Source organism: Ictalurus punctatus, chromosome 7 (genome assembly GCF_001660625.3).
Source record: "Ictalurus punctatus breed USDA103 chromosome 7, Coco_2.0, whole genome shotgun sequence".
NCBI classification, from domain to species: Eukaryota; Metazoa; Chordata; class Actinopteri; order Siluriformes; family Ictaluridae; genus Ictalurus; species Ictalurus punctatus.
This window is the reverse complement of record NC_030422.2, coordinates 11,922,775-11,949,242: the sequence shown is the minus strand read 5'-3', so window position 1 is coordinate 11,949,242 and position 26,468 is coordinate 11,922,775. Positions and strand designations below refer to the sequence as shown.

Below are 26,468 nucleotides of genomic sequence, written 5' to 3'. Positions count from 1 at the left end.
TATGAGCCTAAAGGGCCCAACAGTGGCAGCTAGTGACAGCTGACCAGTAACACAAAGCCTTAACCGTTTAGCCACAACTGCCCCTACATAGAATCTTTTAGGAACCCTAAGGGTGCTAGATATTTTTTCACTAGAATTTGATGCACACTGTTAGGAAAATCGGAAAAACCCATCAAGGCGTGTCGCAACTCATAGGGTGCCAAAATGATCCGATTTCATTAGATAATTCACTGCATATCAGGTGGGTTTCGCCAGTGATTAGTTGACTAATGCAACCATGACGAGGAATCTTCCCTGTGTAGTGAGTGTAAAGTGTGACAGTGATGCCCCTTAACATATGTGAGGAGGAACTCGTCTTCTGTTACTCTCTTCCACTGCCGATTTATTTTTGGATGCCTAATGTCCAGCGCTGCCAGCTTCTGGAATGCTCCGGGCTGCTAGAAGGCTCTTTCCTCCTATCCTCTCCCCTCCACTCTCGTTCCCCATTCCCAGTGCCCTGACAGAGCAGTGTGCAGTAACACTGACCCCACTACCCCACTTCACGTTGTTGTTCTCTCCGTCTCTCTGAGCAATGGAGGACAGTCCTCTACAGGTGCTGCATCTCAACACCGCTCCGTATCCAGACCAGAGGCCCGGCATCAGCGGCCTTATAAAAAGCGTCCGTGTTTTCCAGTACAAAAGGAACTATCTGCAAAACTTCATCCAGAGTATCTTCTCCTCCATCGACCTGCGAGACCGCCAAGGCTCCACCATGGTGGTTGGAGGAGACGGGCGTTACTTCAACACCACCGCGATCCAGGTCATAGTACAGATGGCGGCGGCCAATGGGGTCAGTCGCTACCTTTTTAAAACCTTCTCGTGATTGTAATCAGCAGCAGTTATTTTTATTTTATAGTTTTTCTACACCTCGGCACTGTTTGTTTTCATTTCTTATCAGTCTCTCTAACGTGCATCCTGCTAAGCTTACTTCGATTTTTTACAATCCTGTAATATATGCCAGATTTGCTAGATAGCTGTTTGAGATTTAATCATTTTAATTAAAAAAATAAAAATAAACATTACAAGGACAATAATGCAGCATGTACTTTCAAATGATTAGCAAGGGTCAAGTGCAAGCAAGCTGCAAAACAGAGCTAATTATGTAGACCTGCTTTTGTTGTTGTCTCCTGTCCAACACGGATATTTGTTCTCGACACCTCTGCTGGGGTAATGATATTTATAGTCGGGGGGGATTGTAAATAAATTATACACCAACTATAAATGTTTTTCTAATTTAGCCAGTCGGGTTCCAGCACAGGTGGAGAAACATGAGTGTAACTGCTGTAGTGTTAAAAATCCCCCATGAAACGATGGCTATTATTTTAATCAATCCAAAGGTCATGGGTTTAAATATGATTTTCATCTGCTAAATTAATACATGCGAAAAGAAACTGGAGATAAAAAAAAAAAAGTGATGACCTTTGGAAAGGTTTGGTATTTTCTTTTTCATTTTATCACAATCAGTGCTATAGGGAAAGAACAACTTTACAGAATGCACAGAAGGAACAAAGTTGAAAGCTTTTTGAAAATATTATTTTTTGCCAAAGACTGAAACATTTGTATTGTAGTAAGGCATTATTTTGTTTCAGATCATAATTGGACGAGTGCTTAATTAAAGGACAATTAACAAACTCGTTAAATCATTGAGTGCTTGTTTCAAAACAAATAAATGTTGTGTACTACAAGTACCAATAAGCTCCGGATTGTTTACGGTAAAATAAAACGTCACCATTTCATGATTAGTGTCCAAACTTATGGACAGTCCATTTAAGCGGTTTTTAGGAAACTCTAAACTCATTATTATAGTAATTTAACATAAATAATAATCCCCTACACATTCTCAATCATTGGTGTATCTTTGAACTTTGAGGACAAAATCTCAATTTAAATTAAAAAAAAAATTGAGATTTTTCAGCTAGATGCTGATAAATAGCCTAAGCTTTCATTAATTCATATATTTAATCATTTGTTTAATAATTCATTATTATTACTTTTTAACCTCTGATATCAGCTGCATCATTCAACAGACTTAAATGGTGTACATGTCAAGAATATTGCTAGATTTTGTTAAAAATATATATATATATTCTCTATTATTTTGTTCATTAGTATGAAATATTATAGACTTGAACGTTAACCATTTTTTGAGCAAGAAAACAGACAAGAATCATTATGTTAGTTTATGTGCAATGACAGTACATTTAAGGTGATTAAAATCCTCTGCAGCTCACCTGTCCTCTATTACTTACCTGTCTCAGATAGGCCGTCTGGTGATTGGTCAGAATGGCATCATGTCCACACCGGCTGCATCGTGCGTAATCAGGAAGTTCAAAGCGATTGGTGGATTTGTGCTCACCGCCAGTCACAACCCTGGAGGACCAGACGGAGATTTTGGCATCAAATTCAACATTGCTAATGGAGGTAATCTGATAACAATATATCAAACATAAAATGAGTTTTGTATCTAATTACATCAAAATATATATTTTTCTTGCCTGGCTTAAAGGGCCTGCACCCAGCACTGTGACAGATAAAATCTTCCAGATAAGCAGAAGTATAGAAGAGTACGCCATCTGCCCTGAACTCATGGTGGATCTGACGACACTCGGCAAGCAGAGTTTCGACCTGGAGAATAAATTCAAACCGTTTACAGGTAGGTGAAGGCTTTTCTGGGGGCCTAGATACATAATAAAAGGAGTGTCCTGGACAGAGCTCCAACCTCAACCCCACTGAACACCTTTGGGATGAACTGGAACTGAAGCCTCCTTGCCATCCCAACATCAGCGCCTGACCTCAACCTTACTAATGATCTTGTAGCTGAATGAACACACACCCCCACAGCCATGCCCCAAAATCTAGTGCAAAGTCTTCACAGAAGAGTGGAGCTCATTATAACACCAAAGGAGGAATAAATCTGGACCGGGATGTTCAACAAGAAAATATGGGAGTGATGGTCAGGTGTGCACATACATACTTTGGCCGTATAGTGTATTATATAGACGTATAGACATCGACATAAAACTCAACTGCTTCACCACTGATAAGGGCATCAACATTTTAAAGATCATAACACAAGTTGACTTGCCTCAGATTTTCTTACTACCAGATATCAACATTCATTGAGTTATTCTAGACAAAGTTACTGTTACTATCATGGATTTTTCTATAACAGCAGGTACCCCAAGTGTTTTATTCCTTTTATACTACAGCAATTTGCCAACGATAACGTTTTATTTATTAATGAACTTCGCATCATACTTTTTATTTGCTTTCTCTACAGTTGAGATTGTGGACCCGGTGGAATCCTACGCCAACATGCTGAGGAACATCTTTGACTTTGCTGCGCTGAAAGAGCTTTTATCAGGCCAGAACCACATACGCATCCGGTTAGATGCCATGCATGGAGGTAGGAACTCTACTGTTGTAAATGTTTTCTTCTTTTAAGCATTATACAGATCAAGAAAGGCATGATTGTTGTATAAATTAGAGCTAGCTATGAGACCTTGAATGACTTCACAATGATGTGCAGTCAACATCTTGGCTGTCATCACAAGATGAACCTAATGGAACATTTGTATTTACTTCAAATCCATTTAATCTTTGTGAATATATACTATATAGTAATCTTTGCAGCAGAAGCAACAGATGTTATTTTTTTGAGGGCTGGGTCATCTAGATAGAGTTTCCGGCCTGCTGTTAAATGATTAAGAGGAGATGTCTGACATAACACTGAAACCAAAGCAGGATTTCCCCTTTCACATTGGAAGCCCTGTAGCATTTACTGAACTCTCGAACTGACATTTTGAAAAGCCAAGGAAGCCAATTCTCCGTCGCTAATTTAAAGTGAAAAGTTCAAATAGTATAGCCTGTGAAGGAAGAGGGGGGTGGGTGCTGGGATGTAGGGGTTCAACTGGTCATTCATTTCACTGATGGAAAAAAAAGCTAAACAAGATGCTATCACTGCATTTCTGATACAGGATGTTAAAAAAAAAATCTGTAACTGACTCAGTTCAGATCTAATCACATTTGCAACAAAAAGCATTTCAAACATCTAGCTGGAGTCTGGCATATGTGGACCTGGCACAAAAATACGGAGGTGTTTTGTTTTGTTTTGCTTGGCAATATCGGTACTGCCTGGCCTCCTGACAGTTAGATATGCTAATATTAAAATTTCAAGATATAACCCTCTAACATGTATAATGGTTTACTATGTTTAAAGATAAACATATGTTATTGTTTGGAATAATGTCTTTTCACAGGTCTTTCTCATATTTTTTCAATTACATGAAACTTTCATCAGTTGAACAGAATTGCAGGATTGCTTTTTTAAAGAAAAAGATCAAGATAATGATCTTGCCTTAAGAATGGTTTTTATTACAGGGACACTGCAGAAAAATGCTTCAAACCTAGATGATTATATCTAGACAAGCTCACAATAACAATATTAGGTTTTATGAATATCACAGTGTATGACTTATCCCATCATTCCTGGGTCTGGGGTTCCTTGGCAAGATTTCAAAACTGAACCCTCCAACATAATCTTACCCTGACCTTTGTAAAATATGTCCAGACCATAGTGCATGTTTGACAATTTATTTCTTTGCTTGTATTATACTGTTGTGAAAATTGCTCAATAAAAATGCTGTTTGATATTAAACCCTGTCAGCCATGCGTTGTCTGTATAATAGCACACTGAATGGCTAGAATGGCAGTAGACAGTTGTATAGATATGTTTCAAGATGATGTGGGCCAAATCTGGTGACGACTGGACAAAATTTGGAGTAAGAGGTGCAAAACTGGCAGTTAAATGTAAGCATTTTTAGTATGTTATTGTAGCTTTTGGCCAATAGGTGGCGATGGCACAAATTTTGTTGCAAAGGCTCAGGGCAGTTGCCTACCAAGTTTTTCGTCAGTGTGCAAAGTCATTGCTGAGATACAGCCTCACTTCCTGTTTGGTGGCTTCACTGTCAGATTCATTGGCCCATTACAGGTAAAGCAGAGTATTCAAAATTCTTTTGTGAGGCTTACTCTGAAGATGATATGTGCCAAATCTGGTGACGATTGGACAAAAGTTGTAGGAGGAGCAGCAAAAAAAATGTTTTTGACAAAATCCAAGTTGACAGAAAATCTAATTAGGAAGAAATTGACGTTACAGGGTACGTTGAACATGTCTCTACCCTGTGAATCTAGGGATGCTGGATTTAAAATTTTGGACACACGGTTCAAATGTTATGACCATAAACGTACTTCCAAATTTGACCCAATGGTGGTGCTACAGCATTGGCAGCACTTGGCCCAAATTTGGTCAGAATGTTCTTTAGACCCTCCCCAATCAGTGTGCCAAATTTCAGAACTTTTTACCAGATGGTTATATGAGCTGCCGTAGACACCATACACCGAAGAACAAGACGAAGAAATGGTAGAAAAAGAATAGGGTGCAGTGAAGGAATTTCTTGTAAATGATTACATATAATAAAAGAGCAATCTATCATAAATCACTACTGATAGTTTGGCTATACGTAGTTAAACTAGGACACTGCCTTATCTAGGACACTGCCACAATAAGTTCACTATAGCTAATGTTAAAATGCACAAAAGTAATTTTTGTAAACTAACTTACATTCTCCTTTAAATCTTCATGTATGATTGTCTGATATTGTACCCATCACTTTTTGGTCTTCATTTCTGTCCTGAAGTGGTTGGCCCATATGTGAAAAAGATCCTGTGTGAGGAATTGGGTTCTCCTGCCAACTCAGCCATTAACTGCGTCCCTCAGGAGGACTTTGGTGGTCAGCTTCCAGATCCGAACCTGACCTATGCTGCAGATCTGGTGGAGACCATGAAGAGCGGCCAGTTTGACTTTGGAGCTGCCTTCGATGGTGACGGTGTGGGTGTTTTTAAAGAGTTACACCATTATAGATAAACAATTCATCCTCAAATAGCTATTAATCTTTTCAGTATGAAAATCTGTCAGTCAAGATTAGTTTAGGAAAGAAAACTTCCTTAGAGGTCATGTGACAACCAAAATATCAAGGGTGTTAGTGACCTACCTCAGTGTCAGTCTCAACCCCAGCTTACCCTGTGTCTCTTTCTCTCCAGGACCGTAACATGATCTTGGGGAAGAACGGCTTTTTCATTAACCCCTCAGATTCGGTTGCTGTTATTGCAGCAAACATCTTCTGCATACCTTACTTTCAGCACATGGGAGTAAGAGGCTTTGCCAGGACAATGCCCAGCAGTGGAGCCCTCGACAAGTAAATACTTAAAAATAACTTTCATAACTCAATGTGTATCTTCTCATATTATTCTAGCACGATGATGGTTTTTATCTCAGTGTAAGCAACTTCAAAAAGACCACACTAGAATGAGCATAGTGTGTTTATTTGAGCTGCAATCACACTAGAAATTTGCAGTTTGTACATATTTGTACAAACTATCAAAAAATTGGTACAAATTGCAATGTAGCTCCGACTTAACATTCTGGTTTCAAGTTTAAAGGTTTTATTCTAGTTTCAGCATCTACGTACATGCAATTCAACCGCCCCAAGATAGTTTGGTTACTAAATCAAGTTATAAATCAAGTTTTGTACATTGGGAAACTCTATCTAGCTTGCTATTCTCTCTTAGCTGAGTGCTAGCAAAAAAATTTAAATAGAAACACAAATATAACAAGACATCTAATTCAGCTTCCCAGCCAAATGCAGACAAGTATATTTATGGCTCAATTTATAGTTGGGTTGGGGACGCATCATGCCTGCACACTGCTAAAATGAGTACTCTATTAATTTGGGATCTAATGCACAACAAAGGGCCATCTGGTCACAGCTCAGCACAGGCACACTTGTGGTACTGATCAATGATATAAATTCCCATGTGAACTCAGCACAGAGGTTCTGCTCAAGAACAAAATTAACTTCACTGAGCTGAATGTTACAAAACCGCTAGTGTGATTTAGTCCTTAAACTCGGATGTAGTTTTGAGTGAGTTCAGAAACGTAACGTGGCACTCATTCATTGCAGTGTGGCTAAAGCAACCAAGATTCAACTGTATGAAACTCCAACTGGTTGGAAGTTCTTTGGAAAGCTGATGGATGCTGGTCGCCTTTCGCTGTATGGAGAGGAGAGCTTCGGCACAGGTAGTGAATGTAATAAATGCTGTGAATGGTTTATTTATTCATCCTTTATAGAATTATTTAAACTGTCCAATTAGTTCACAATCACACATCACATGAAGCTTGTTTCCCTCTTTTCAGGTGCGGATCATATCCGTGAGAAGGATGGGCTTTGGGCTGTACTCACCTGGCTCTCCATTCTTGCTTTTAGAAAACAGAGTGTTGAGGAAGTCATGATCGATCACTGGAAAACCTACGGCAGAAACTACTATACCAGGTCTGGGATGAAAAGGACAATCTTTTTTTTATTTTTTTTCTAATTATCATTAACCTCTTGACATAAAGGAAAGAAGTGAGGCATACCAGCAAAATAATTAGTTCTATTAACTGTAAATACCAATAACATCACCTTGTTTGAGAAATGTAAAGACAAAATTGTATTAGTTTTTATCCCCTTGTCTCAGTTCTTGGTGTGGGGGTCTCTTCCGAACCTGGTAGGTACGACTATGAAGACGTGGCGATAGACACGGCAGTGGACTTGATGCTGGATCTCGAGGTGATCATTTCAGACAAGGCATTCGCTGGACAGATATTCATGGTCGGACAGAAAACCTACGAAGTGGAGAAAGCCGACAACTTTGAGTACAACGACCCTGTAGATGGAAGCGTCACAAAGAACCAGGTAATGCAAATCATTTCTTTGTGAAACACAACATAAAATCCTAATGTCTCTAATAATAAACTTCTAACCAAAACTATTATTGTTTTAAAAAAAATTTCCAACAGGGCCTGCGAATTATATTTAAAGGTGGCTCTCGCATTATTTTTCGGCTAAGCGGAACCGCATCGGGGGCCACAATACACCTCTACATCGACGGCTATGAGAAAGATGAAAATGAGATTTTACAGGATGCACAGGTAATTTGAACTGCATTTTTTTTTCACTGGATGCTACTTACAGTAGATGTTACTTGATTTCAGAATCACAGTTGATTTTTAGAAACTTTACAAAGACTGACCTAATTTGAACATGAACTCCAGAACTATTGGACTACTATGTAATTTTTAATTAAAGGAAATGTAAGTGTTTGGTTTGAGAGGGTTGTTTGATGTACATATATACAATCAATACACAGTAATTTGGGGGTGCCAATACTTCTGAAACTGACTAGAAATCTTATAGAATTGTGTTTATTACAATTTAATTTCAATCATCTTGTACAAAATAAAGCATTAAATAATGACTATAAGTGACGATTGATTTCAAGCTCAAATGACTCACTTCTCCCTACACAAGCGCACTACATCAAATATGACAGTCACGTTGTGCGCCCTACATAGTGTAACTCTGTATCCTCTAGGCAGTTGTATTGAATACAGGCCACACCGCAATTTTGTTTTAACACTCGGGTTATTTATTTATTTATTTTTTATTTACCTCAGGTGAAGTTGGCCGACCTGCTGAGCCTCGCGCTGAAGTTGTCGCAGCTGCGTGAGAGGACGGGGAGAACCAGTGCTATTGTCATTACATGATATATATATATATATATATATATATATATATACACACATATATAATTTGTGTTTCTTTTGTCTAACTTTTTTTGTAATAAAATTCACTTTTGGAAAAAAAGAAAAAAAGAAAAGTTGTAATGGCGTCTTGTCATATGCACTCACCTCCTCGAGCGGGCGCGCGCCTGTATGTTCGCGTAGGCACTTTCTGTCCACTGTTGCTAAGCAACAAAAGACTCGCTCCTTGTCAAACATTACATCCAAATGTAAGTGAATCTTATTAGTGTTTTACCCGCAAAATTACTCTTAACACAAATGTAAGTGAGAAAAAACGTTCAGGCACATAACATTTTGGATTGTAATGGGTTTTTTTCTTTTAAATTTATCCGAGGCCTGTCCATTACTCTTTTTTTGTTATATATTTCTACCTGTAACATGCAACAATAAAAGTTTATGGCTTTGTTTGTAACTGGTCAACTTCCTCCTGAGAAAACCTCACCTGTGTACAATTTATACCTGTCTCTCTGCTTTAGGTTGTAATTCTATCCGGCACTACATAACTTTAAGCTTCAAAGTTCCGAAATGGAGGCTGCTGAGACTCCATCGAGTCATGTCCTCAGTACCAGAGGGGATGAAAAAACCAGAGATGGAGAGTAAGAATGTCTTACCGCAACATCTAAATTGTAATATTTTTAAAGTCCTTGTCTATACAAGGACCTGGTCTATACCCATATGATGCTCTGCTTTATATTCAAGATATTGTTGCGTTTAAACAGTATCTTTAATCCAGAATGCAAAGATGTCAGATCTGAGCAAAGTGCAAACATGAACGCTTGTGTCTCGGTGCTCAGTGCTCGCTGAACTGAAGTGCTCTTATGCATGACATTCATGAATGCCTGAGCCAAGCCTTGAACCTCCCACTGATCTACTTATTCCAGGGTTGTGTGCAAAATTGTCTTTGAAGAGTATCTCAGCGAATGGGTTAAAATCGCCACCACAAGATCTGGACATTTGAAGGGGAAAGAATGTAAGTACAACACCTTAGCACTTAGTGCACAAGTGAGAAACTCATGGAAGACTCAGAGCACTGAGACTGCACCTCCTTCACTGTTAATGTTTATATTTCCGTCCTAATTTTACCTGACACGCGCCATTTTTGAATATTGAGATATATACAACTTTAAGTACACACACACTTATCTTTCTCTCGTTGATTTTTTCAGCGCTGGATGAAGCAATCAGGCGTCCAGAGAGGTTTGCAGCCCGTTATGGTGTCTCAGGCAGTGAAAACGATGAGCTTGTTGAAGAACCACGCAAAATGTGAGCTCCCAGATCCAAACAGTGACTTTCACGGCATGCCGTCTTGTGGTTGGTTGTTTGTAAAATTGGTCAAACGGTGTCTTCTTTAGTAACAAAAAGTATCAGACTCTTTAATTAAATCTAGAGACATCTCAAACTTGACGATCCATGGGTGAATAGCTGATAAATTAATTTCAAACATTCAAACTGGGAAACTAAAGCACAGATGTACTGTCAAGCTCTATGTTAGCTAGTTAAGCGTATTAACACATACTAGGGATGTGCATGAGGGAATAACGTTTACAGATGGAAAAAAAGAGTGAGTATTTGAATTCCCAGAAAGGGATGACTTGTCACCAGCATATTTAATAGTACCCAGTGCAGCAGGGTTTGATTTATTTTCACCTGTGGTCACAGATATAAAGGCACCATGAATGGCCCGAGACGTTCAAAGAAACACAAGAGCAGACAGACTCGAGTCGAACAAATGAGACGGATCTACCTGCTCTGTAGAACTCCAGGTGATTCACTCATGCAGGAAATAAACTAAAAATATCACATACTGATATGTGGTATGATATGATACGAAGCCATGCCTCAAACCTACAAGGCCACGCCTCCATTACTGGAGCTAACAGGTATATAGGCCACCCCTCCTTAACTAGGACTGACTGACACATAAGCCACACCCCACTAACTGACACTCAGAGGCCACACCTCATTCACCATGACCGAGGCCACACCTCATTGTGTGATCAGAGAGCCACACCCCTGTTAAAAGTATCCGTGTGAGGTTACTGAACGTTTTGTTTCATGTTTAGACACAGCAGCTCCTCCGGTTCCAGCACTGAAAGATTCCGTCCATGACGCAGAGAGACGGGAATGCTGGGAAAGTGAAGTAGACAAGCTGGTAGCGTGGACACACTCTCTGTCCTTTGAGGAACCTGATAGACCATAACTCGGACTCCAAGACAAAGAACCGGGAAGATACAAAACAGTCTACAGTTCTGTATTGATCTGTAGTTTATACAAGTCTAAAACTTTTTTTGTGTGTTTATAGCCTGAAAATTATGGTAGGCCTTATAGTATGGAGAATACAGTAATTATAATTTTATACATGATCTTACACATGACTTCTGTATGCGCTGATTTACTTCTAGGCATGTATGGAAAAAAAAAACAGGAAGCTTTTCACCAATAAAATAAAGAGAATTTTAATAAGGTTTGAATGAATTTGACAAAGACGTCAACAACAAAGCAGCAAATTGAAACGTCACTTTTGATTACTGATCACAGCCAGATCCCTCGCATTTACCTGCTATGTGACGATTCTGTGCAAACTGCAGAGGACTACATGACGCATATTTGTAATAGATTTATGTAAAATGTAAAAAAATATATTTCAAAAGGCAAAATGACAAAGGTATGGTGGTAATGGAAGAAAATATTACACAGATTTGTTTATCTCCCAAGTGCAAATTTTTATCCTGCAAGTTGTTGATCTCTCCAGAATGTGAGTTAGTACAACGTTTTGCTTTCACTTATTAGACTATCCTTAACCCATAACCGCCGTTAATCCTTAACCCATGTTGCGTAAGCTTGTATTGTCGTGGTTCGATTATTGGAAACGAAAGCACTCGGTCACAAATGTTCAATATTAACGAGTAGAAAAAAAACCCCCTCGTAATTACAAGATAAAAAAATTCACAAAGGCGCGATATTACCTCGCAACTGCAAGATCATTATTTCTCATACGTGGTGGAATCAAGGTTCCATACTGTAACAGGGAGCGTTATGAATGTTAAGTGTAATGCTGGAACGTGCCAATAATCGATTACACACCAACGTGCACAGGACGAATGTTTTTATCATGAACTGGGAGAAAGCAGATATCACGTCAATATAATTACGTGACAGCAGCTGTCTCATAACGTCATGCCGCTATTTTGCCTATTAAAGCAGCGTCACGGATTTGTTTCACCCGATTTATTAAACGTTAACATCAAGTACAAACACTACAGAAAGAAAAAAAAAAACAAAACACCTCGTCATCTGTTTTTGTAACTTGGGGTAGTTTTCGCCTAAAGGTTTACAACAGTGGGTGGAGTCAATGCGAATAGATTAATTTATCACCTGACACATGGAAGTCAATTCAGGAACAGAGATTGTGTGTGTAAAATACCACTATGAGCATGTTAAAACGTGAGCTTTTTTTTTTCCTCGGCATGCTCAAAAATAATGAATTCCCCAAAAAGTTCTTCACGCTCACACCTCCGATGCCTTTTACTCTTTTACACTAGTATTTCATTTTGAAGAGTTTTTTCCGATTCGCTGCCTTGAACTGGCGTTCCACAACTCGCAGCTATCGAGAACAATTAGCACACACAAAAATCCCATTCCAATACCGCTTCCTTCCCAGACTTAGTACATGGCATCATTAATGCGAATAATAGTTTATAAATCACATGCGACATGTCCCACTGTCTGCAAACGCTAATTACAAACGAAAGTAATCAGATACCTATTCCACAACCCTTGCTGTATTTAGAAAAGTCTTTACTTTTTTGTTTGTTTTACTTAAAGGTAAGAAAGTAGCTGTGTAGAATGTGATTTGTAAAGCTAGTGAAAATGGGATAAATTGACTTTAAATCAATTACCAAACTAGCAGAAACATTCCTTATTTCGTGCACAGAACAGTTTTCCTCCAATGTCTTTGTACAGCGTAACAATTTACACGCCCTTTTTTTTTTTTTTTTTTTTTACATCAGCCAATCAGAGCATTTCATTGTTTAAAGTAAACCAAATAAATCTTAGTCTGATTCTGTCATGATTTACTGTAGAAAAACTGCCTTAAACGGTACAATCGAAGTTTTTAACTGAAGCAGTTTCGTAAATCAAAATCATTTCAGCGTCAGTCCTTTCCGAAGCCACGCCCCTCTAACAAGTACATGAACTGTACAAATGCTAACGCAAGAGGAGGGGCTTTCTTTATCCTGATTAAAGAGGTTAAACGTCGGTGGTGCACATCATGTGTTGTTTCTTTTGTTTACATTCTAAAGTGTTATGGAGGCCAAAGTTTCTCCTCTGAGGAGATGTCCTGACTCAAACGTCACCCGATTACAACTTTAATGTCTGAAAAGATGTCCCTAATGAGTGTTTTTTGCAGAATAAGAAAACTAAGGCTAAATTATTGAGGGATTTTTATCTGAACATACAGTACAACATCTAGTGTAAAAGTACCTCACTACCAGGATAATTATTCTTTTAATTATCCTTAATCCGGCCAGATTCGGACTGTTTAAGTGCTCAAAAGATGTCAGATGTAATAATACAACCTGCTCAATTGTCAGCGAATAATTCTGAATGAGTTCAGGCCATAAAAAGAAAAAGATAAGACAATACGATATACAAGAAAATAAAAGGATTAAAAAGTGAGTGCTTTAACAGCTGCGCAGTAAACTGAGCTCTTCGTCCGACAAGAGACACTCAAACTCCTCGATCAGGCCTTTGAAGTCCACGCGGTCCTCTGGAGCGTGAGCCCAACACCTCCGCATCTGTATGTACACCTGCGGTACGTGAGAACATGGAGAAGAAAAACATGGAGAAGGACAACATGAGAATGTAGAGAAGAACACGACAATGTAGAGAAGAACATGACAATGTGGAGAAGGAGAATGTGGAGAAGAAAATGACAATGTGGAGAAGGACAACATGAGAATGTGGAGAAGAACATGACAAACGTGGAGAATAACATGACAATATGGAGAAGGACAACATAAGAATGTGGAGAAGAACATGACAATGTGGAGAACGAGAGTAGGAGAATGTTAAGGAGGAGAACGTGTCTTACCTTATCTGGGCAAGATGGAGGACAGGACAGCCTCCAGCCACCTTCTAGAGCCTTCACCAGTCGCGCCATTGTCATCTGACCGTGCGATCGGCCAATCGTGCTCAGGAACATCTTTGGGAGAAGAAACGAAAAGTAAGACCAAAATTTCCTCAAAGGCAGTTTGGTTCTCCAAAAAAAACAAAAAAACAAACAAACAAAAACGTGCAAAAACGTACAAAACATTTATGTAATGTTTATGGAAGGAGTCTCCAGTGTCAGAGCTTTATAACAGTCAAAGGTAAAGGTGTAACTCCGATCTTCAGGATCTATAACGTCAATCTGCATTATTTTTTGTCTTATTAATGTGAAGAGAGAGAATAAAGAGAGAGAATAGAGAGAGAGAATAAAGAGAGTGAAAGAGAATAAAGAAAGGGCTGGTGATGGAATGAGTGTTTATAGCTGCTAGAACATAAGTGAGAACAGGAACTAACCTGAGGATATTCTAGTAAGAAAGATGAAAGAACATGAATACGGTAGCTTGGTGATATTTTACCTCAGGAGGACTCATCTTGCGGTCGCAGTAGGTCATGAGCTCATAGAGCGTGACGCCGAAAGACCAGACATCCGAGGCTTTGTAAAACTTTCTGTGGATCAGACACTCAGGTGCGTACCTGGATAAACAGATGGGTAACTTTACTGTCCAGTCCACATGGACGTTAAAGGCGTTATGGGCGTGTCCAAGTTCTCACCAGTACACCGGACTGTCCTGCTCCTCCCTGACCGTGTAGTACTCCTCGTTGTTTTTGATGCTCTTGGTCAAGCCGAAGTCTCCGATCTTAACCAGCGTCTCGCTCTCCACCAGCACGTTACGAGCCGCCAGGTCTCTGTGGATGTAGTTCTGAGAGCCCAGGTAGTCCATTCCCTATAAAACACACACACACACAGGGGTAATCTGGAGGACAGTCACTATTCTGATCCTCTGTTGATGATGATGATGATGATGAAGGCTTCAGTACCTGACAGATCTGGATGGCGTAGAGCAGCAGGCGCTCTTGGCTTGTCTGAGCTTTGTGTCGGGGCAGATAGTCCTTCAGGCTCCCCGCAGGCAGATACTCCATGATCAGCTTAATCGTTCTCCCACCTTACACACACACACACATTTACATTTTACTTTCTAATCTTATGCTTATTCTGTTCTTAAAGCATCCTTGGTTTTGGGAATTAAGAGAGAGAGAGAGAGAGAGAGAGAGAGAGAGAGAGAAGTAACAAAGAAAAAAAAAGAAAGAAAGGTGTTTGTAAAACATTGTTGGGGTTGAAAAATGACCAAAACAAAGTAAGAAATTTTTTTTTTAAAATAAATAAATAATTAGCATTGAAAGTAATGTTACTTTTCAACAAATAAAACAATAAAAGCAGGATAATTATAAATTATTATCACCAACGTAATATGAAACCAAATAACAATGATTAATAAAAATGTTATAAATTAGAATTCTGATATAAAAGTTACTTTTATATATATATATATATATATATATATATATATATATATATATATATATATATATATATATATATATATATATACACACACACACACACACACACACACACACACTCACTCACTCCTAAACTCAATTTACATAAATATATATATAAAATAGTGTGAATCAAAGTATATTTATTTATCTTTTTTCCCCCCATTCATTCTGTAACAGTGTGTTGTTGTGGTGTATGTATTTCTGTAGTTATGTAACTTGGGTTTAGGAGTGAGTGAGTATTTACATGTGTGTGTGTGTGTGTGTGCGCATGTGTGTGTGTGTGTACATGTGTGCGTGTGCTCTGACCCTCCTCTGTACAGATGCCTTTGTATTTGACGATGTTACTGTGGTAAAGCTCTCTCATGGTGTTGATTTCTCTCCTTAAGTTGCTGCACTCGGGTCCGTCGCTCTCTGACTTCAGCGACTTGACGGCCACCTTCTGCCCGCTGTGGTCTCCGTGTGGGTCGTACAGACACAGCTCCACCTTCCCGAAGTGACCCTGCAGCACAGCGGCACTCTTAAACATCTCTTACACACTGACGCACACTGCAAAGCGTAGGTTTAGGAGGAGAATTGTTGAGCGTGTGTGACGGTGAGCAGCCTTACCTCTCCCAGGTCCCGTATCGTCTTGAGGAATCTGCTCTCGAACAGCGTGGGGTCAATTTCCTGCACAGGAACGCCGCCGGACACCATGGCCGGGTCTGAGGAGAAACAAGAAAAGGCGCAGCGAGTTCGTATCTACAACACGACATGGCTGCTTGGTGTAAAGGCTTTGTGAAATAATCTCGGCTCACTCTGCTCCTTGATGCGGTCCAGTTCTCTCACTATGGCTCTGAAGAACGGTCTCTTACTGGGGTCGTAGTTCATGCACTGGGTGATGAGCTCGGCCAGTTCGCTGCAGTTGGGAATCGTCAACGTGCCCTCGGCTTCGTAGAACCATTCCTTCTGCTCACACACACACACACAAAATGAAGAGTCAGATGAGGATTTAAATGCATTTAAATATGCCTTAGTAAAAGTGAAATGAGCACAGCACTGGTGTTAGTGGTGAGAGTGAAGCACCTCGGCACGTTTCTTGTCCCTGAGTGGCACTTCTCCGTTGTAGCAGATTTCCCACAGCGTCGTCCCAAAGCCCCACTTATCCGCTGCCACGTTCTGCGCTTTAGGGTTCTTCACACACTCTGGGGCAATCCACGGGATCCTGTCGATACACTCTGTCACACACACAGCAATTAATACATTGCTTATTAATAAACTATATAAACAATTATATACTGTAGAAGCTTTATTCACTACATACATCACACCATCAGCCCAATGTGGGGGTGTCCCAATCCACACACAGTGTTCACTACTATCATCAGTCCAATGTGGGTGTGTCCCAATCCACACATGCTATTCATTATTTTTCCTGTACTGTAAGTAATGTGTCCCCACCAGAGGGTGATGTGTGTGTAGTATTAGCGTGTTTATGAGCTCGGCTCTTCCTTACCTTCTCGGTTGAGCGCAGAGATGGAGACTCCCGGCTTGCTGAGCTTTATGAACGGCGCTTGTTGCCCATCCAGACCATCTTTCGATAGCAGGATGTTCTTTGTGCACACGTAGCCATGGACGAGCTTCTTATCCTCCTGAAGGAGAAAATGGAAACGTGATCTTAAAAATGCACAGAAGAATTGGCCACTCCAGTAAACCTGCGAGTTTATAACTTGAACAAACTTAGTCGCTAAGATCCTTCCTACGTTAATATGTGATGCTAAATGTGTGAGACAGCGTGTTTCATCTCACCAGGTAGCTGAGGACACTAGCGAGCTGCTCAGCGACCTGAAACTTCCAGGATGGCGCAAGTTCGGCGTGATGCGCACGCATAAACAGATCCAAAGGTCCGTGCTGCACAAACTCCTCCACCACGATGACTGAGGAAGACAAACAGCACTAATTCGTTAACACACGATTTCTCAAATTCACGAGATGTATCCGTTAAGCTGTGACATGTGGAGACACTTACTGTCCATGCTGTGCATGCAGATGCCATACAGATGTGTCATGTGTTTGTGTGAGATCTGACGCAGCTGACTTACGGTCTCCAAAAAGGCCTGTGGAGAAATAACAAGTCACAGCGTTACACTAACTAGCTGTCTGTCTTTCTGTCTTTATATTTTTCTCACTGCCTTTAGGTCTCTCTGTGAACACACTCCTTGGAACAGAAGTTCTGTCTGTTATTTTTAGGGACTCGTATACAGGTGTGTTGAATTTCTCAGTGTAGTGTAGAAGTGATTATGAGCACAGGTGTGGTGTGTTCTACTGTATTTCAACACACACACTTACAGAAACATCCTTAAGTCCTGCTCCGATCACCTTCAGCACCACAGGGACGTCCTCAGTGTTGAAGCTAATCAGATTGTCCTCATCGTTCTTCAGCCTCAGCATGCCTGAGTAGATGTTCGTACGAGTTCCTTTCCCCAAGTGCTTGTCCTGTGGAGCACACAGAGACACAGAGAGAGAAAGAGAGAGAGACAGACAGAGTTTATTCTTCATTCACACTGAACTGTGACAAGACCCAACCTGTATCTCTGTCAACCTGCCTGTCTGTCTCTATCTGTCTGTCTATTCCTCTCCAATTCTAGAAACACTATGAAGTAAAACAGGAAATAATGTTGGTCATTATGGGATTATCAATAAAACAGGAAGTGATGTTTGTTATTGTGGGATTATTAGTAAAACAGGAAGTGATGTTTTGTAAATTTCTAGAAACAAAAAAAAAATTGTTTTATTTCTTTGATCCAAATTTAATTGATTTCAGATTGATTTAAATATTTATGTACTTCTTAGTTTTAGTTTTTTAAATAAATGCATATACGGTTTCTAAATACAGTTTTGAATTTTATGGGATAACATTTTTTTATGGGATAAAACTTTTGATCTAACAGCCATTGTGTGCACAAGAGAAAACTCAACCCCAGTTCTTTGGAAGTTGACTCTGACAGTCCAGTAATTCAATGAATCAGTGACTCTGTGATTCAGTGACTCTCTGCATAAATCTGATCAGCATCAATGTGGTGGAAAGCCCAGTATTTCAGCTCACAGTGACTCAGAGGAACAGGAAGAGATCTAATTACAGATCAGATTCCAGAGAAAGAGCTCAGGATCAGTGTCTGGGTTTTTAAAGAAACAGTGGGCCGGTTCGAACCTGTATGATGTCCTCTTTGTTGATGCGGTGGAAGACGAGCTGGCTGCTCAGGGAGGGCGGCGTGATGGAGTCCGGCCTCGTCACCAACAGGAGATTAGACAGCTCTGCAACACAAAACAGCACAGAACCATGAGATCAAAACCGACAACAGAATAAATTAGCAGTTAGAGTTATAAAAATTTATTTTTTGTTAGTGTTCATTTAAGACACACATGGGCCACACCTCCTTCACTGAGACACACCCACAGGTCACACCTCCTTCACTAAGACACACCCACAGGCCACACCTCCTTCACTGAGACACACCCACAGGTCATACCTCCTTCACTGAGACACACCAATGGGCCACACCTGCTTCTATGAGACACACCCACGGGCCACACCTCCTTCTCTGAGACACACCCATGGGCCACACCTTCTCTGAGACACACCCACAGGCCACACCTCCTTCACTGAGACACACCCAAAGGCCACATTTCCTTCACTGAGACACCCACAGAGGCCACACCTCCTTCACTTAGACACCCACAGGCCACACCTCCTTCAGTAGGCCACACTTCTTTCACTAAAACACATTTATTCCCGTATAAGTCGTTATGAAGTGATTAATGAGATGAGTGTTCAACCTCGAGGTTGAGGAGGACATCCTCGTGCCAGTTTCAGGGTGGTGTTGTCTGTACTCAGACAGTGACCACACAGCCGATCAGTCAGCTCCCTCAGCGTGGGTTTCTCCACGTCCGTCCCACAGAGACGAAATCCACCCTCGGTCCTCTCGATCTGAAAGTTCTTGAAGGTCTTGATGATCTCACCCGAAATGTCTCTCTGGAAAGGGGACATGAGGACAAAATTTTTGTAATTTTGCCTCTGTAGACCACCACAGTGGATTTGAGATATTGGTGGTGTACAGAGTGTCACTGTCCAAAGACCTGTCTGTAAGCGCTGCAAAATCTAAATAGAACGTGTATAAAATAAGTGAAGTTTTTAACTCTGGTTAAGATTTTAATTGATATGTTAAGCCTAAATTAACTAATTACTGAAGTCTAACAAAATCACTAATCATCTAAAATCATTGCTTAAATCCAAAGCGTGTTTAACCTCATTGCAGATGACGGTGAGCAGGACGTGGTCGTAATGAGCACAGCTCCAGCGCAGGATGTACATGCCCTCCTCATAACCTTCCTGTTTGAGCTTATGAATAGCGTACTCGGTGCTGTAGGAGACACAACAAATCACGTTGTCACGGGTGCATTGCGAAATTTTCATAACAAAACAAAACAAAGCATAAAACCATCATGGCTTTACCTGATTGGTCCGTGACATCCCTCACGCAGGTTGGTTTCTACGAAGACGGGAGCGACTTCGGTGCACAGGAAGTGATGCGCGTCTACAGTGAGCCTGAAGTAGCCGTCTATCAGGCTGGCAAACGCCAGGGCCTCCTCACGGCCAGCAAAGCGCACTTCCTGTTTGTTAGATGTAGATGTTACGTTGCAGATGTTTCTATAGCAACTTTATCTCACGTGCAAAAGTGTAGACATTGGGAATTTACATGCTCACATATTTTAAGTAAGTAGGTGTAAAGAGGATTGATTCCAAGTAACCTAATTACTACCAAGAACTCTGGTACTTCCTGGTTTCCTGTTTTGTTTTGGTTTTAATTATGGACCCTTATAGCTCCAAAAAAAAAAAAAAAATTACAAGCATGGGTCCGAATGTTCCGGGACCAAGAACTCAGGAATTTCAGGAAGCACAAGAAGTAAAAGTCTAGGTTTGGGATTCGAACCCAACCCACGTGTGGGTCGAGGTGTTCCAACCAAAATAAATGCTAAGAACGATATACCATTAGTGCAAATTATTGCATTTTATTTATGTGAATCTGAAACACACGTACCATCCTCCTGTTGTCTTGTCTGTAAACCGTGACCGCCGCCTCCTTGATGACGATGTGCGTGATCTCGTGGAAATCCGAGAATGTTGTCCAGCTGTCATTTTTACTGACGTCGCAGAGCTGAACCTGTTGTCTTTTGTTCCTCTTCGATTTCCTCTTCTGTTGAATCAGGCAGGTCTTTTTCATAAAAACAAACAAACAAACAAACAAACAGAAGAGAAGGTTACAGGAACAGCGCCACCATCGCTTACGGACTTCGACCAAAGCCTATAAACGCAATAGAGAGAACAGAGGACGATGGTGAGGATGGCCAGTCTAAGCACCGTGTAAACATTCAGACTCTGAAACAATAGTCTGATAACACACACACACACACACACACTTCTTATTACTAGTGTACTATTATATAATAATTAAAACACCATCGCACCAATGTTGGTGTAGTGATTAAACAGGAAGGTGTTTACTAACTTTTACAGCACAGTGCTGTTGTACTTTTTTTTCCTGTTGTACACAGTACTTTTTTAATACAGTATTGTTTCTACAGTAACCGCTCGTTCACAGCGTCATGTACAATGTGTCAACGTTCTGATGTTTTCTGTAATCTATTTATAGCGTTCACGGAAGGAGTCTCCAGTGCCAGCACTTCGTAACAGTATCGTGAAAAGGGAACTGAACCGATTCACAGACATTCCATAACATTTTGAAATTTTAGCAAATTTAGTTTTAGTCCTTTGATGTAAATGTGCATTAGTTATAGTCTGATTTTTCATAATTTTGGTTGTGGTTAGTTTTATTTTAAATAAACACGGCAATTTTACTTAAAAAATGAAAAACAGCGGTGGCTGAAACCAACATGCGCCCACAACATGCAGCTGAATCTAAAATACTTCAGATAGTCCAAAGTGTAATTGGATGTACATGGTGTGTGTGTGTGGTGTGTGTGTGTGGGTGTGTGTGTGTGTGTGTGTGTGTGTATGTGTGTGTATGTGTGAGTGAAAGAGAAAGAGAGTGATGGCACATTTCCCTACGAGGAAATAAATAGTTGTGGTTTCTCTTTCATGGCTCAAATGAAAACGAACAAAAATGGAAATATTCGAATTCCCCTCCAGGTGGCAGTCGAGATTATATTTCACAATGTCTAATCACAGAGTCAGACAGAATCCGGCAGAACCGGCCTGTCCGGCTGCGTCTCTCATTTACGTTTAGAATGTATTCATTGGGCGTTAGAGCGAAACGCAAAACAAAACAAACTAGTGAAAAACAGTAAGTAGGAGAATAGTCTGTGGGAACTAGAGAACGCAACAAAGGCAAGATAAAGAGAGCAGGTTTAACACGGAAGTGGAAAATTTGACTAGGCTTTATCTTCTATAAACGTGTGGAGGAAAACAAAACTTGACACAACAACAACACAGAAACGAGAGAGAAACTGTTAGATACCTGAGGAGACAAGCTCTGCCACTTAATGCCGCAGGTTCCGGAAACAAGCACGCGGTGCCGATTTCCGCTGTCGCTCATGGAACCCGAGGGAGCCTCGTCGGTCTCGTGGATAGTGACGGACAAGGGCTCATACACCTCGCAGCCGAAGTGCTTGGTCAGAGTCTCAAGTGTGGAAATGTACTTGACCTTCAAGTCGTGCTTGCTGACGTTGCTGTTCAGCACCGTGTTGTCGTTGAACTCCTCGAGAAACGACCTGAAGACGTTGGAGATGCGCAGGCGTATCAGGAGGTTCCTCTGAGAGATCAACTGGTTCAGACTGACCGGGATGTAGTTCTTGTACCTAGAGGACGGGACGAGATGGGACCGGGTGACGTGACCCTGCCGTGTTCTTCCTGCCATGTGTTAAACACAAACTCAGTAAACGATCTTACTTGAACTTCTTCGCCAGTTCCCGCGCAGGCAGGTTTTTGCCCATGGCTTCGTGAGAAATCGCCATCACCGCCATTCCTAAACACTCGTTCTCGACGTGCTGGGCTTCTTCCTCACTCTGGAAGTCGCGGAGTGCCACTGAGGCGCTCTGGAAATCATACTGACTCTGAAAAGCACAAATGTTAGTTTATGATTCGATGGGAAGAGCGAGTAAAACACAATAATGCACCCCACTCCGGATGCTTCTTGTTTTGTATGTTTAATAACACAATAATACACCGTGCCATGCTTTCAGCCGCACCTGTGCATACAGGTAGGTCAGTGACTGTGAGTCCAGAAGAGCCGTGCCCTGGTTTCCTGTCCGTTTGAGACTGTGTCGCACCACGGCCGGAGTTTCTTTATCCGTCCCGTGCCAGTTAGTGAAATAAAACCTGCAGCACAGAGGGATTTATGCGACATCAAATTTTTATTCACTGAAGTCTGATTATTACTGGATTGCACATGACACACACACACCTCATGCGATAGCGCAGCCTGAGTCTCGTTGTCTCGTCTACGAGGAACACGTGATTTGGAGGAAACCACATCCTGTTCGTTTCATCGTATAGAGCAAACAGACTGCTGCATAACGGAGACAAACCTGAAAAGAAAAGAGATATCAAATAAAATATCATACATAATATATACAATATAAAAAAATATACACAGTGTTTGTGCAATAATATATATATATATATATATATATATATATATATATATATATATATATATATATATATATATATATATATACATATACACACACACATTATATATTATATATATTAAAGCACATTTTTTCCCTTTGCTGACTGGCAGGGGCGGAGCTTAACCCGATTCCGTGACATCACTACCAGCTTTTTCACTTTGAATACCCGAAATATAACAAGCACAAAGCTAAGGAGTTTTCTGTTAGCGTATTTTCTACAGTAATGTCATGCTATATTTAACATCGTAGCGTGTTTTAGAACGCTGTAACTAGAGCTGCAACAACTAATCTATAAAATCGATAATAATCGATTATGAAAATCGTCATTATCGATTAGTTGGTCTGCGTGCGGCACGGGGGATATTTACTCATTACGTTACTTCTGTTCAGAAAACATGCCTTGGAAATACTAAAGTTGTGTCCCAAATGACGCACTATACACTTACACTGTGCTCTACCATCTAGTGTGTGGATTTTAGAAAGGTAATATCATCTCAAATGGAACATTAGTGGGTTTTTACTAACCGGAAGTATAAGCCACGTCCTAGTCGACAGCGCTTGACATCACACGCACGTAATGCGACACCACTAGCTTTAGCCTCATAGTCACCGACAGTGACTTTCTTCAGTTTACTGTTTCTGTCAGCGTTATCTTTTATTCCCAACATGACCTCAGTCCTCATCAGACGGAGGCGAAATTGTCACGTGACTGAGGAAGAAAGTGTGCAACCTACAAGTCCTCTAAGGCAGAGAAGCATTTTATATTAAACATTGCAGAGAAGATTTATAAACTTTATAAAGTGGAGTTTCTGCAGCATGGAAGCATGACAGTGATGCGGTCGCGAGTTGCTTAAAAGGTTTAATGTAATTCTAGTTTATTGTCATTATATGCTGTATTTGCAGTGTAACTTCGGTTGTTTATTATAACAGAAGTGATGTATTAGTAAAGAGCCCACGTTGCTGATCACACACGATTCAAACGCGCTGATATAGAGTATAGCGTGAGTAAGATCTGTAATATCTCATTAAAACACTATGATCAAAAGTAAAATAATATGTCTAAAGGCAGTGAGTAACAGAAACCACAAGGTGCAATGAAAGTGAGTTTTTAATATTAATTTAGGACTTAGGTTATATTGATATTTTATATATCTTATTTAGTTTATATTTATATTATATTTAAATCCTTATGCATTATTTTTGTATGGATTCACAAAAAACACTGAATTAACAGTCCTAAATTAATAATATATATTCTGGTGTGTGTGTGCGTGTTCTTTTGTGTTTTGGACAAACAGTTATGTAAAGATTTAGTCTGAATTTATATTTGTAACACTCAGTTTGTGGATTTCATTTTAAATTAAAAAAAAAAAAAGTACTGAAAGTTTGCCCCGCCCATCCGATTAATTGAAAAAATATTTGGCCAACTAATCAATTATGAAAATAATCGTTAGTTGCAGCCCTAGTTGTAACATTTTCTAACCGTAGTTTCTTTACTTATTAAGAAACTCAGGAGCCAAGTTCAAGCACAAGCTAGGTAGCGTTAGGTAAACAGTCACATGATCAGGTTTTGCGACTGAGCGATCAAAATGACCTAAGATCCACCCACACTGGCCCAGAGACGAATGGCAATGTTGTTATCCACCACCAGCCAATGGCAGTGCAGCGTAGACGGTAGAAACTCACCCAGCTTCTTGGCGGCTTCGGTGCACAGCTGCTCAGCTGAGTGACTGCCTTTCAGGTGGATGATCTGCTGCGTGTCTGCCACGTAAAAGTGCACCTCCAGTCCTGGTAGGATCACCGTCGATGCCAGCTGCGACTTCTTCCTCCTCTGCAGCTTCCCGAGGATCTGACGGCCCATTTCCATGTCCACAATGTTCACACCACACTCTAAGGAGACATGCCAGTCAATTGAGACAGTTTTTTATACATAATGATCCTCTGTCTTTAATTTCACTATACTGGACTGGTTTATTTACTCACATTCATTCTGGCAACCCTATAAATAATCTCGTAGGCTGTTTTCTCGTTAACGTACTCTCTCATTTTCTGTTCTTTTCAAACCTCATAACACATTGTCTAATCTCATAACATTTTCTAATCGCATAACGCATTTTCTAATCTCATAACATTTTCTAATCTCATAACGCATTTTCTAATCTCATAACGCACTGTCTAATCTCATAACACATTGTCTAATCTCATAACGCAATGTCTAATCTCATAACGCAATGTCTAATCTCAACACATTTTCTAATCTCATACAGTGTTTTTAAGTCATGTTTTGGTTGTTGCTGTCATTAGGATATATATGTGGTATACATGGGGATGAATACTACTTTCTCCAGGACCACGGTGCAGCAGTACAGTAATCTCATACCATACTTTCTAATCTCGGAGTGTATTTTCACTGTTGTACTGGGATTACTCATCTCGTAACATATTCCTTAACCTCACATGTGTCTTAGCACATTTTCAAAACTCGTACTATATATATATATATATATATATATATATATATATATATATATATATATATATATATTAATCTTACAGCATAATTTTCTAATGCTGTAGCATTACCATAACGTCTGACGTTATGGTAATGTATTACATGTACAGGCTAAAAACATCGAGCTATAATAATGAAACGCCAACTACTACTACTACTAATAATACATATGATAATACAGTAGTAATATTTGTATAAGATATAGTTTGCTATTAAGATGAGATAAAGTAAAATAATACTTTATTAATCCCCAAATGGAGAAATTAGGGGAAATTATAGGCCAGAAATTAGGAGACATTAAAGGCCAGTTTCTGTTCATAATGGTGAAAAACTCACAGTTTTGATTTCATAATATAACACTAAAATGATTAAATTATCGATTTTATTTAATATATTGGACAACACTGGGCCACTCGCTTGTAACAAACAGTTAATAAAGACTTACAGGAAAAAATCCAGGGTTCCGTCTCGAGCACTATCCAACAGCACTAAAGAGTGCATCTATCTAGTGCACTACCCTGGGGTTACTTAGTTACCACAGGAGGCATGCTAGTGTGCGTGACACTGCGGTAGCGAGCGGATTGGGACAGAGCCGCAGCCTTGCCAAAAAACCCACCGTGAGTCGCTGACTCTGATAAGGGAAAATATCGCGAGCAACTTACCAGTGTCGATTAATTTCTAACAGCAGAGCCTCGGAACAGCGTTCTCTTCACAAAGACATAAAAACGACACCGTTTAATGGCGAATTTATGTGTTTAAATGACTCGTTTTACCGTCCATAGCCTTCATGATGACACATAACTGCTTAGCTTCCAAGTAAATCGTTGAGGAGTTTCCCGTAAACGACACAACCCGAACTCGAACCCGATTGGCTGTTGGGACTTCCGTGTTGTGACGTCAGCGCCGCACCGTTTTTTCTGGGAAATCGGATCATAT

The 26,468-nt window shown here is 40.2% G+C and overlaps 3 protein-coding genes across 5 annotated transcripts; 2 read left to right on the top strand and 1 right to left on the bottom strand.

Annotated features, from left to right (window-relative positions):
• The first annotated feature begins 97 nt into the window (after positions 1–97).
• Positions 98–8,711, top strand: LOC108267486 (phosphoglucomutase-1). 2 transcript variants are annotated; one of them, XM_017471580.3, is made up of 11 exons: positions 98–829; positions 2,298–2,460; positions 2,546–2,692; positions 3,320–3,445; positions 5,736–5,926; positions 6,139–6,293; positions 7,059–7,174; positions 7,292–7,427; positions 7,649–7,832; positions 7,937–8,068; positions 8,594–8,711. In XM_017471580.3, the coding sequence occupies exons 1-11, from the start codon at positions 572–574 to the stop codon at positions 8,681–8,683; spliced, it is 1,698 nt and encodes a 565-aa protein (XP_017327069.1). In that variant the 5' UTR covers positions 98–571; the 3' UTR covers positions 8,684–8,711. The 2 variants fall into 2 exon arrangements, with proteins under 2 accessions (XP_017327069.1, XP_053537131.1); XM_053681156.1 differs by lacking the exons at positions 98–829; positions 2,298–2,460; positions 2,546–2,692 and adding an exon at positions 2,857–2,997.
• Positions 8,712–8,867: 156 nt separating this feature from the next.
• Positions 8,868–13,350, top strand: LOC108267488 (uncharacterized). Of its 2 annotated transcripts, XM_017471585.3 has the most exons (6): positions 8,868–8,928; positions 9,196–9,315; positions 9,601–9,689; positions 9,886–9,982; positions 10,379–10,482; positions 10,783–13,350. In XM_017471585.3, exons 2-6 carry the CDS (start codon positions 9,245–9,247, stop codon positions 10,917–10,919), a joined length of 498 nt encoding a protein of 165 aa, XP_017327074.1. In that variant the 5' UTR covers positions 8,868–8,928; positions 9,196–9,244; the 3' UTR covers positions 10,920–13,350. The 2 variants fall into 2 exon arrangements, with proteins under 2 accessions (XP_017327074.1, XP_053537132.1); XM_053681157.1 differs by lacking the exon at positions 8,868–8,928 and having other exon boundaries at positions 9,189–9,315.
• LOC108267483 (tyrosine-protein kinase JAK1) lies at positions 11,150–26,378 on the bottom strand. Its single transcript, XM_017471575.3, has 24 exons — positions 26,195–26,378; positions 24,707–24,910; positions 22,789–22,912; positions 22,574–22,703; positions 22,275–22,438; positions 21,844–22,183; positions 20,407–20,580; positions 19,821–19,978; positions 19,614–19,728; positions 19,145–19,340; positions 18,519–18,622; positions 17,657–17,803; positions 17,337–17,424; positions 17,117–17,244; positions 16,824–16,959; positions 16,394–16,545; positions 16,126–16,276; positions 15,938–16,032; positions 15,638–15,830; positions 14,807–14,931; positions 14,540–14,712; positions 14,344–14,461; positions 13,812–13,922; positions 11,150–13,527 (listed from the first exon to the last, which is right to left on the bottom strand). Exons 2-24 carry the CDS (start codon positions 24,885–24,887, stop codon positions 13,402–13,404), a joined length of 3,429 nt encoding a protein of 1,142 aa, XP_017327064.1. The 5' UTR covers positions 24,888–24,910; positions 26,195–26,378; the 3' UTR covers positions 11,150–13,401.
• Between the last annotated feature and the right edge of the window lie 90 nt (positions 26,379–26,468).

What these genes read in the sequence shown, in the direction of transcription:
- LOC108267486 (XM_017471580.3), top strand. Translation starts at nt 572, where the DNA reads ATGGAGGACAGTCCTCTACAGGTGCTGCATCTCAACACCGCTCCGTAT. An exon ending in TAAATTCAAACCGTTTACAG is followed by an intron (nt 2,693 to 3,319) that starts GTAGGTGAAGGC and finishes CTTTCTCTACAG; the next exon opens with TTGAGATTGTGGACCCGGTG. An exon ending in AGATTTTACAGGATGCACAG is followed by an intron (nt 8,069 to 8,593) that starts GTAATTTGAACT and finishes TATTTACCTCAG; the next exon opens with GTGAAGTTGGCCGACCTGCT.
- LOC108267488 (XM_017471585.3), top strand. Translation starts at nt 9,245, where the DNA reads ATGGAGGCTGCTGAGACTCCATCGAGTCATGTCCTCAGTACCAGAGGG. An exon ending in ACATTTGAAGGGGAAAGAAT is followed by an intron (nt 9,690 to 9,885) that starts GTAAGTACAACA and finishes TGATTTTTTCAG; the next exon opens with CGCTGGATGAAGCAATCAGG. An exon ending in GTTGAAGAACCACGCAAAAT is followed by an intron (nt 9,983 to 10,378) that starts GTGAGCTCCCAG and finishes CTGTGGTCACAG; the next exon opens with ATATAAAGGCACCATGAATG.
- LOC108267483 (XM_017471575.3), bottom strand. Translation starts at nt 24,887, where the DNA reads ATGGAAATGGGCCGTCAGATCCTCGGGAAGCTGCAGAGGAGGAAGAAG. An exon ending in CTCTGCGCTCAACCGAGAAG is followed by an intron (nt 16,546 to 16,823) that starts GTAAGGAAGAGC and finishes TGTGTGTGACAG; the next exon opens with AGTGTATCGACAGGATCCCG. An exon ending in ACGCCATCCAGATCTGTCAG is followed by an intron (nt 14,713 to 14,806) that starts GTACTGAAGCCT and finishes TGTGTTTTATAG; the next exon opens with GGAATGGACTACCTGGGCTC.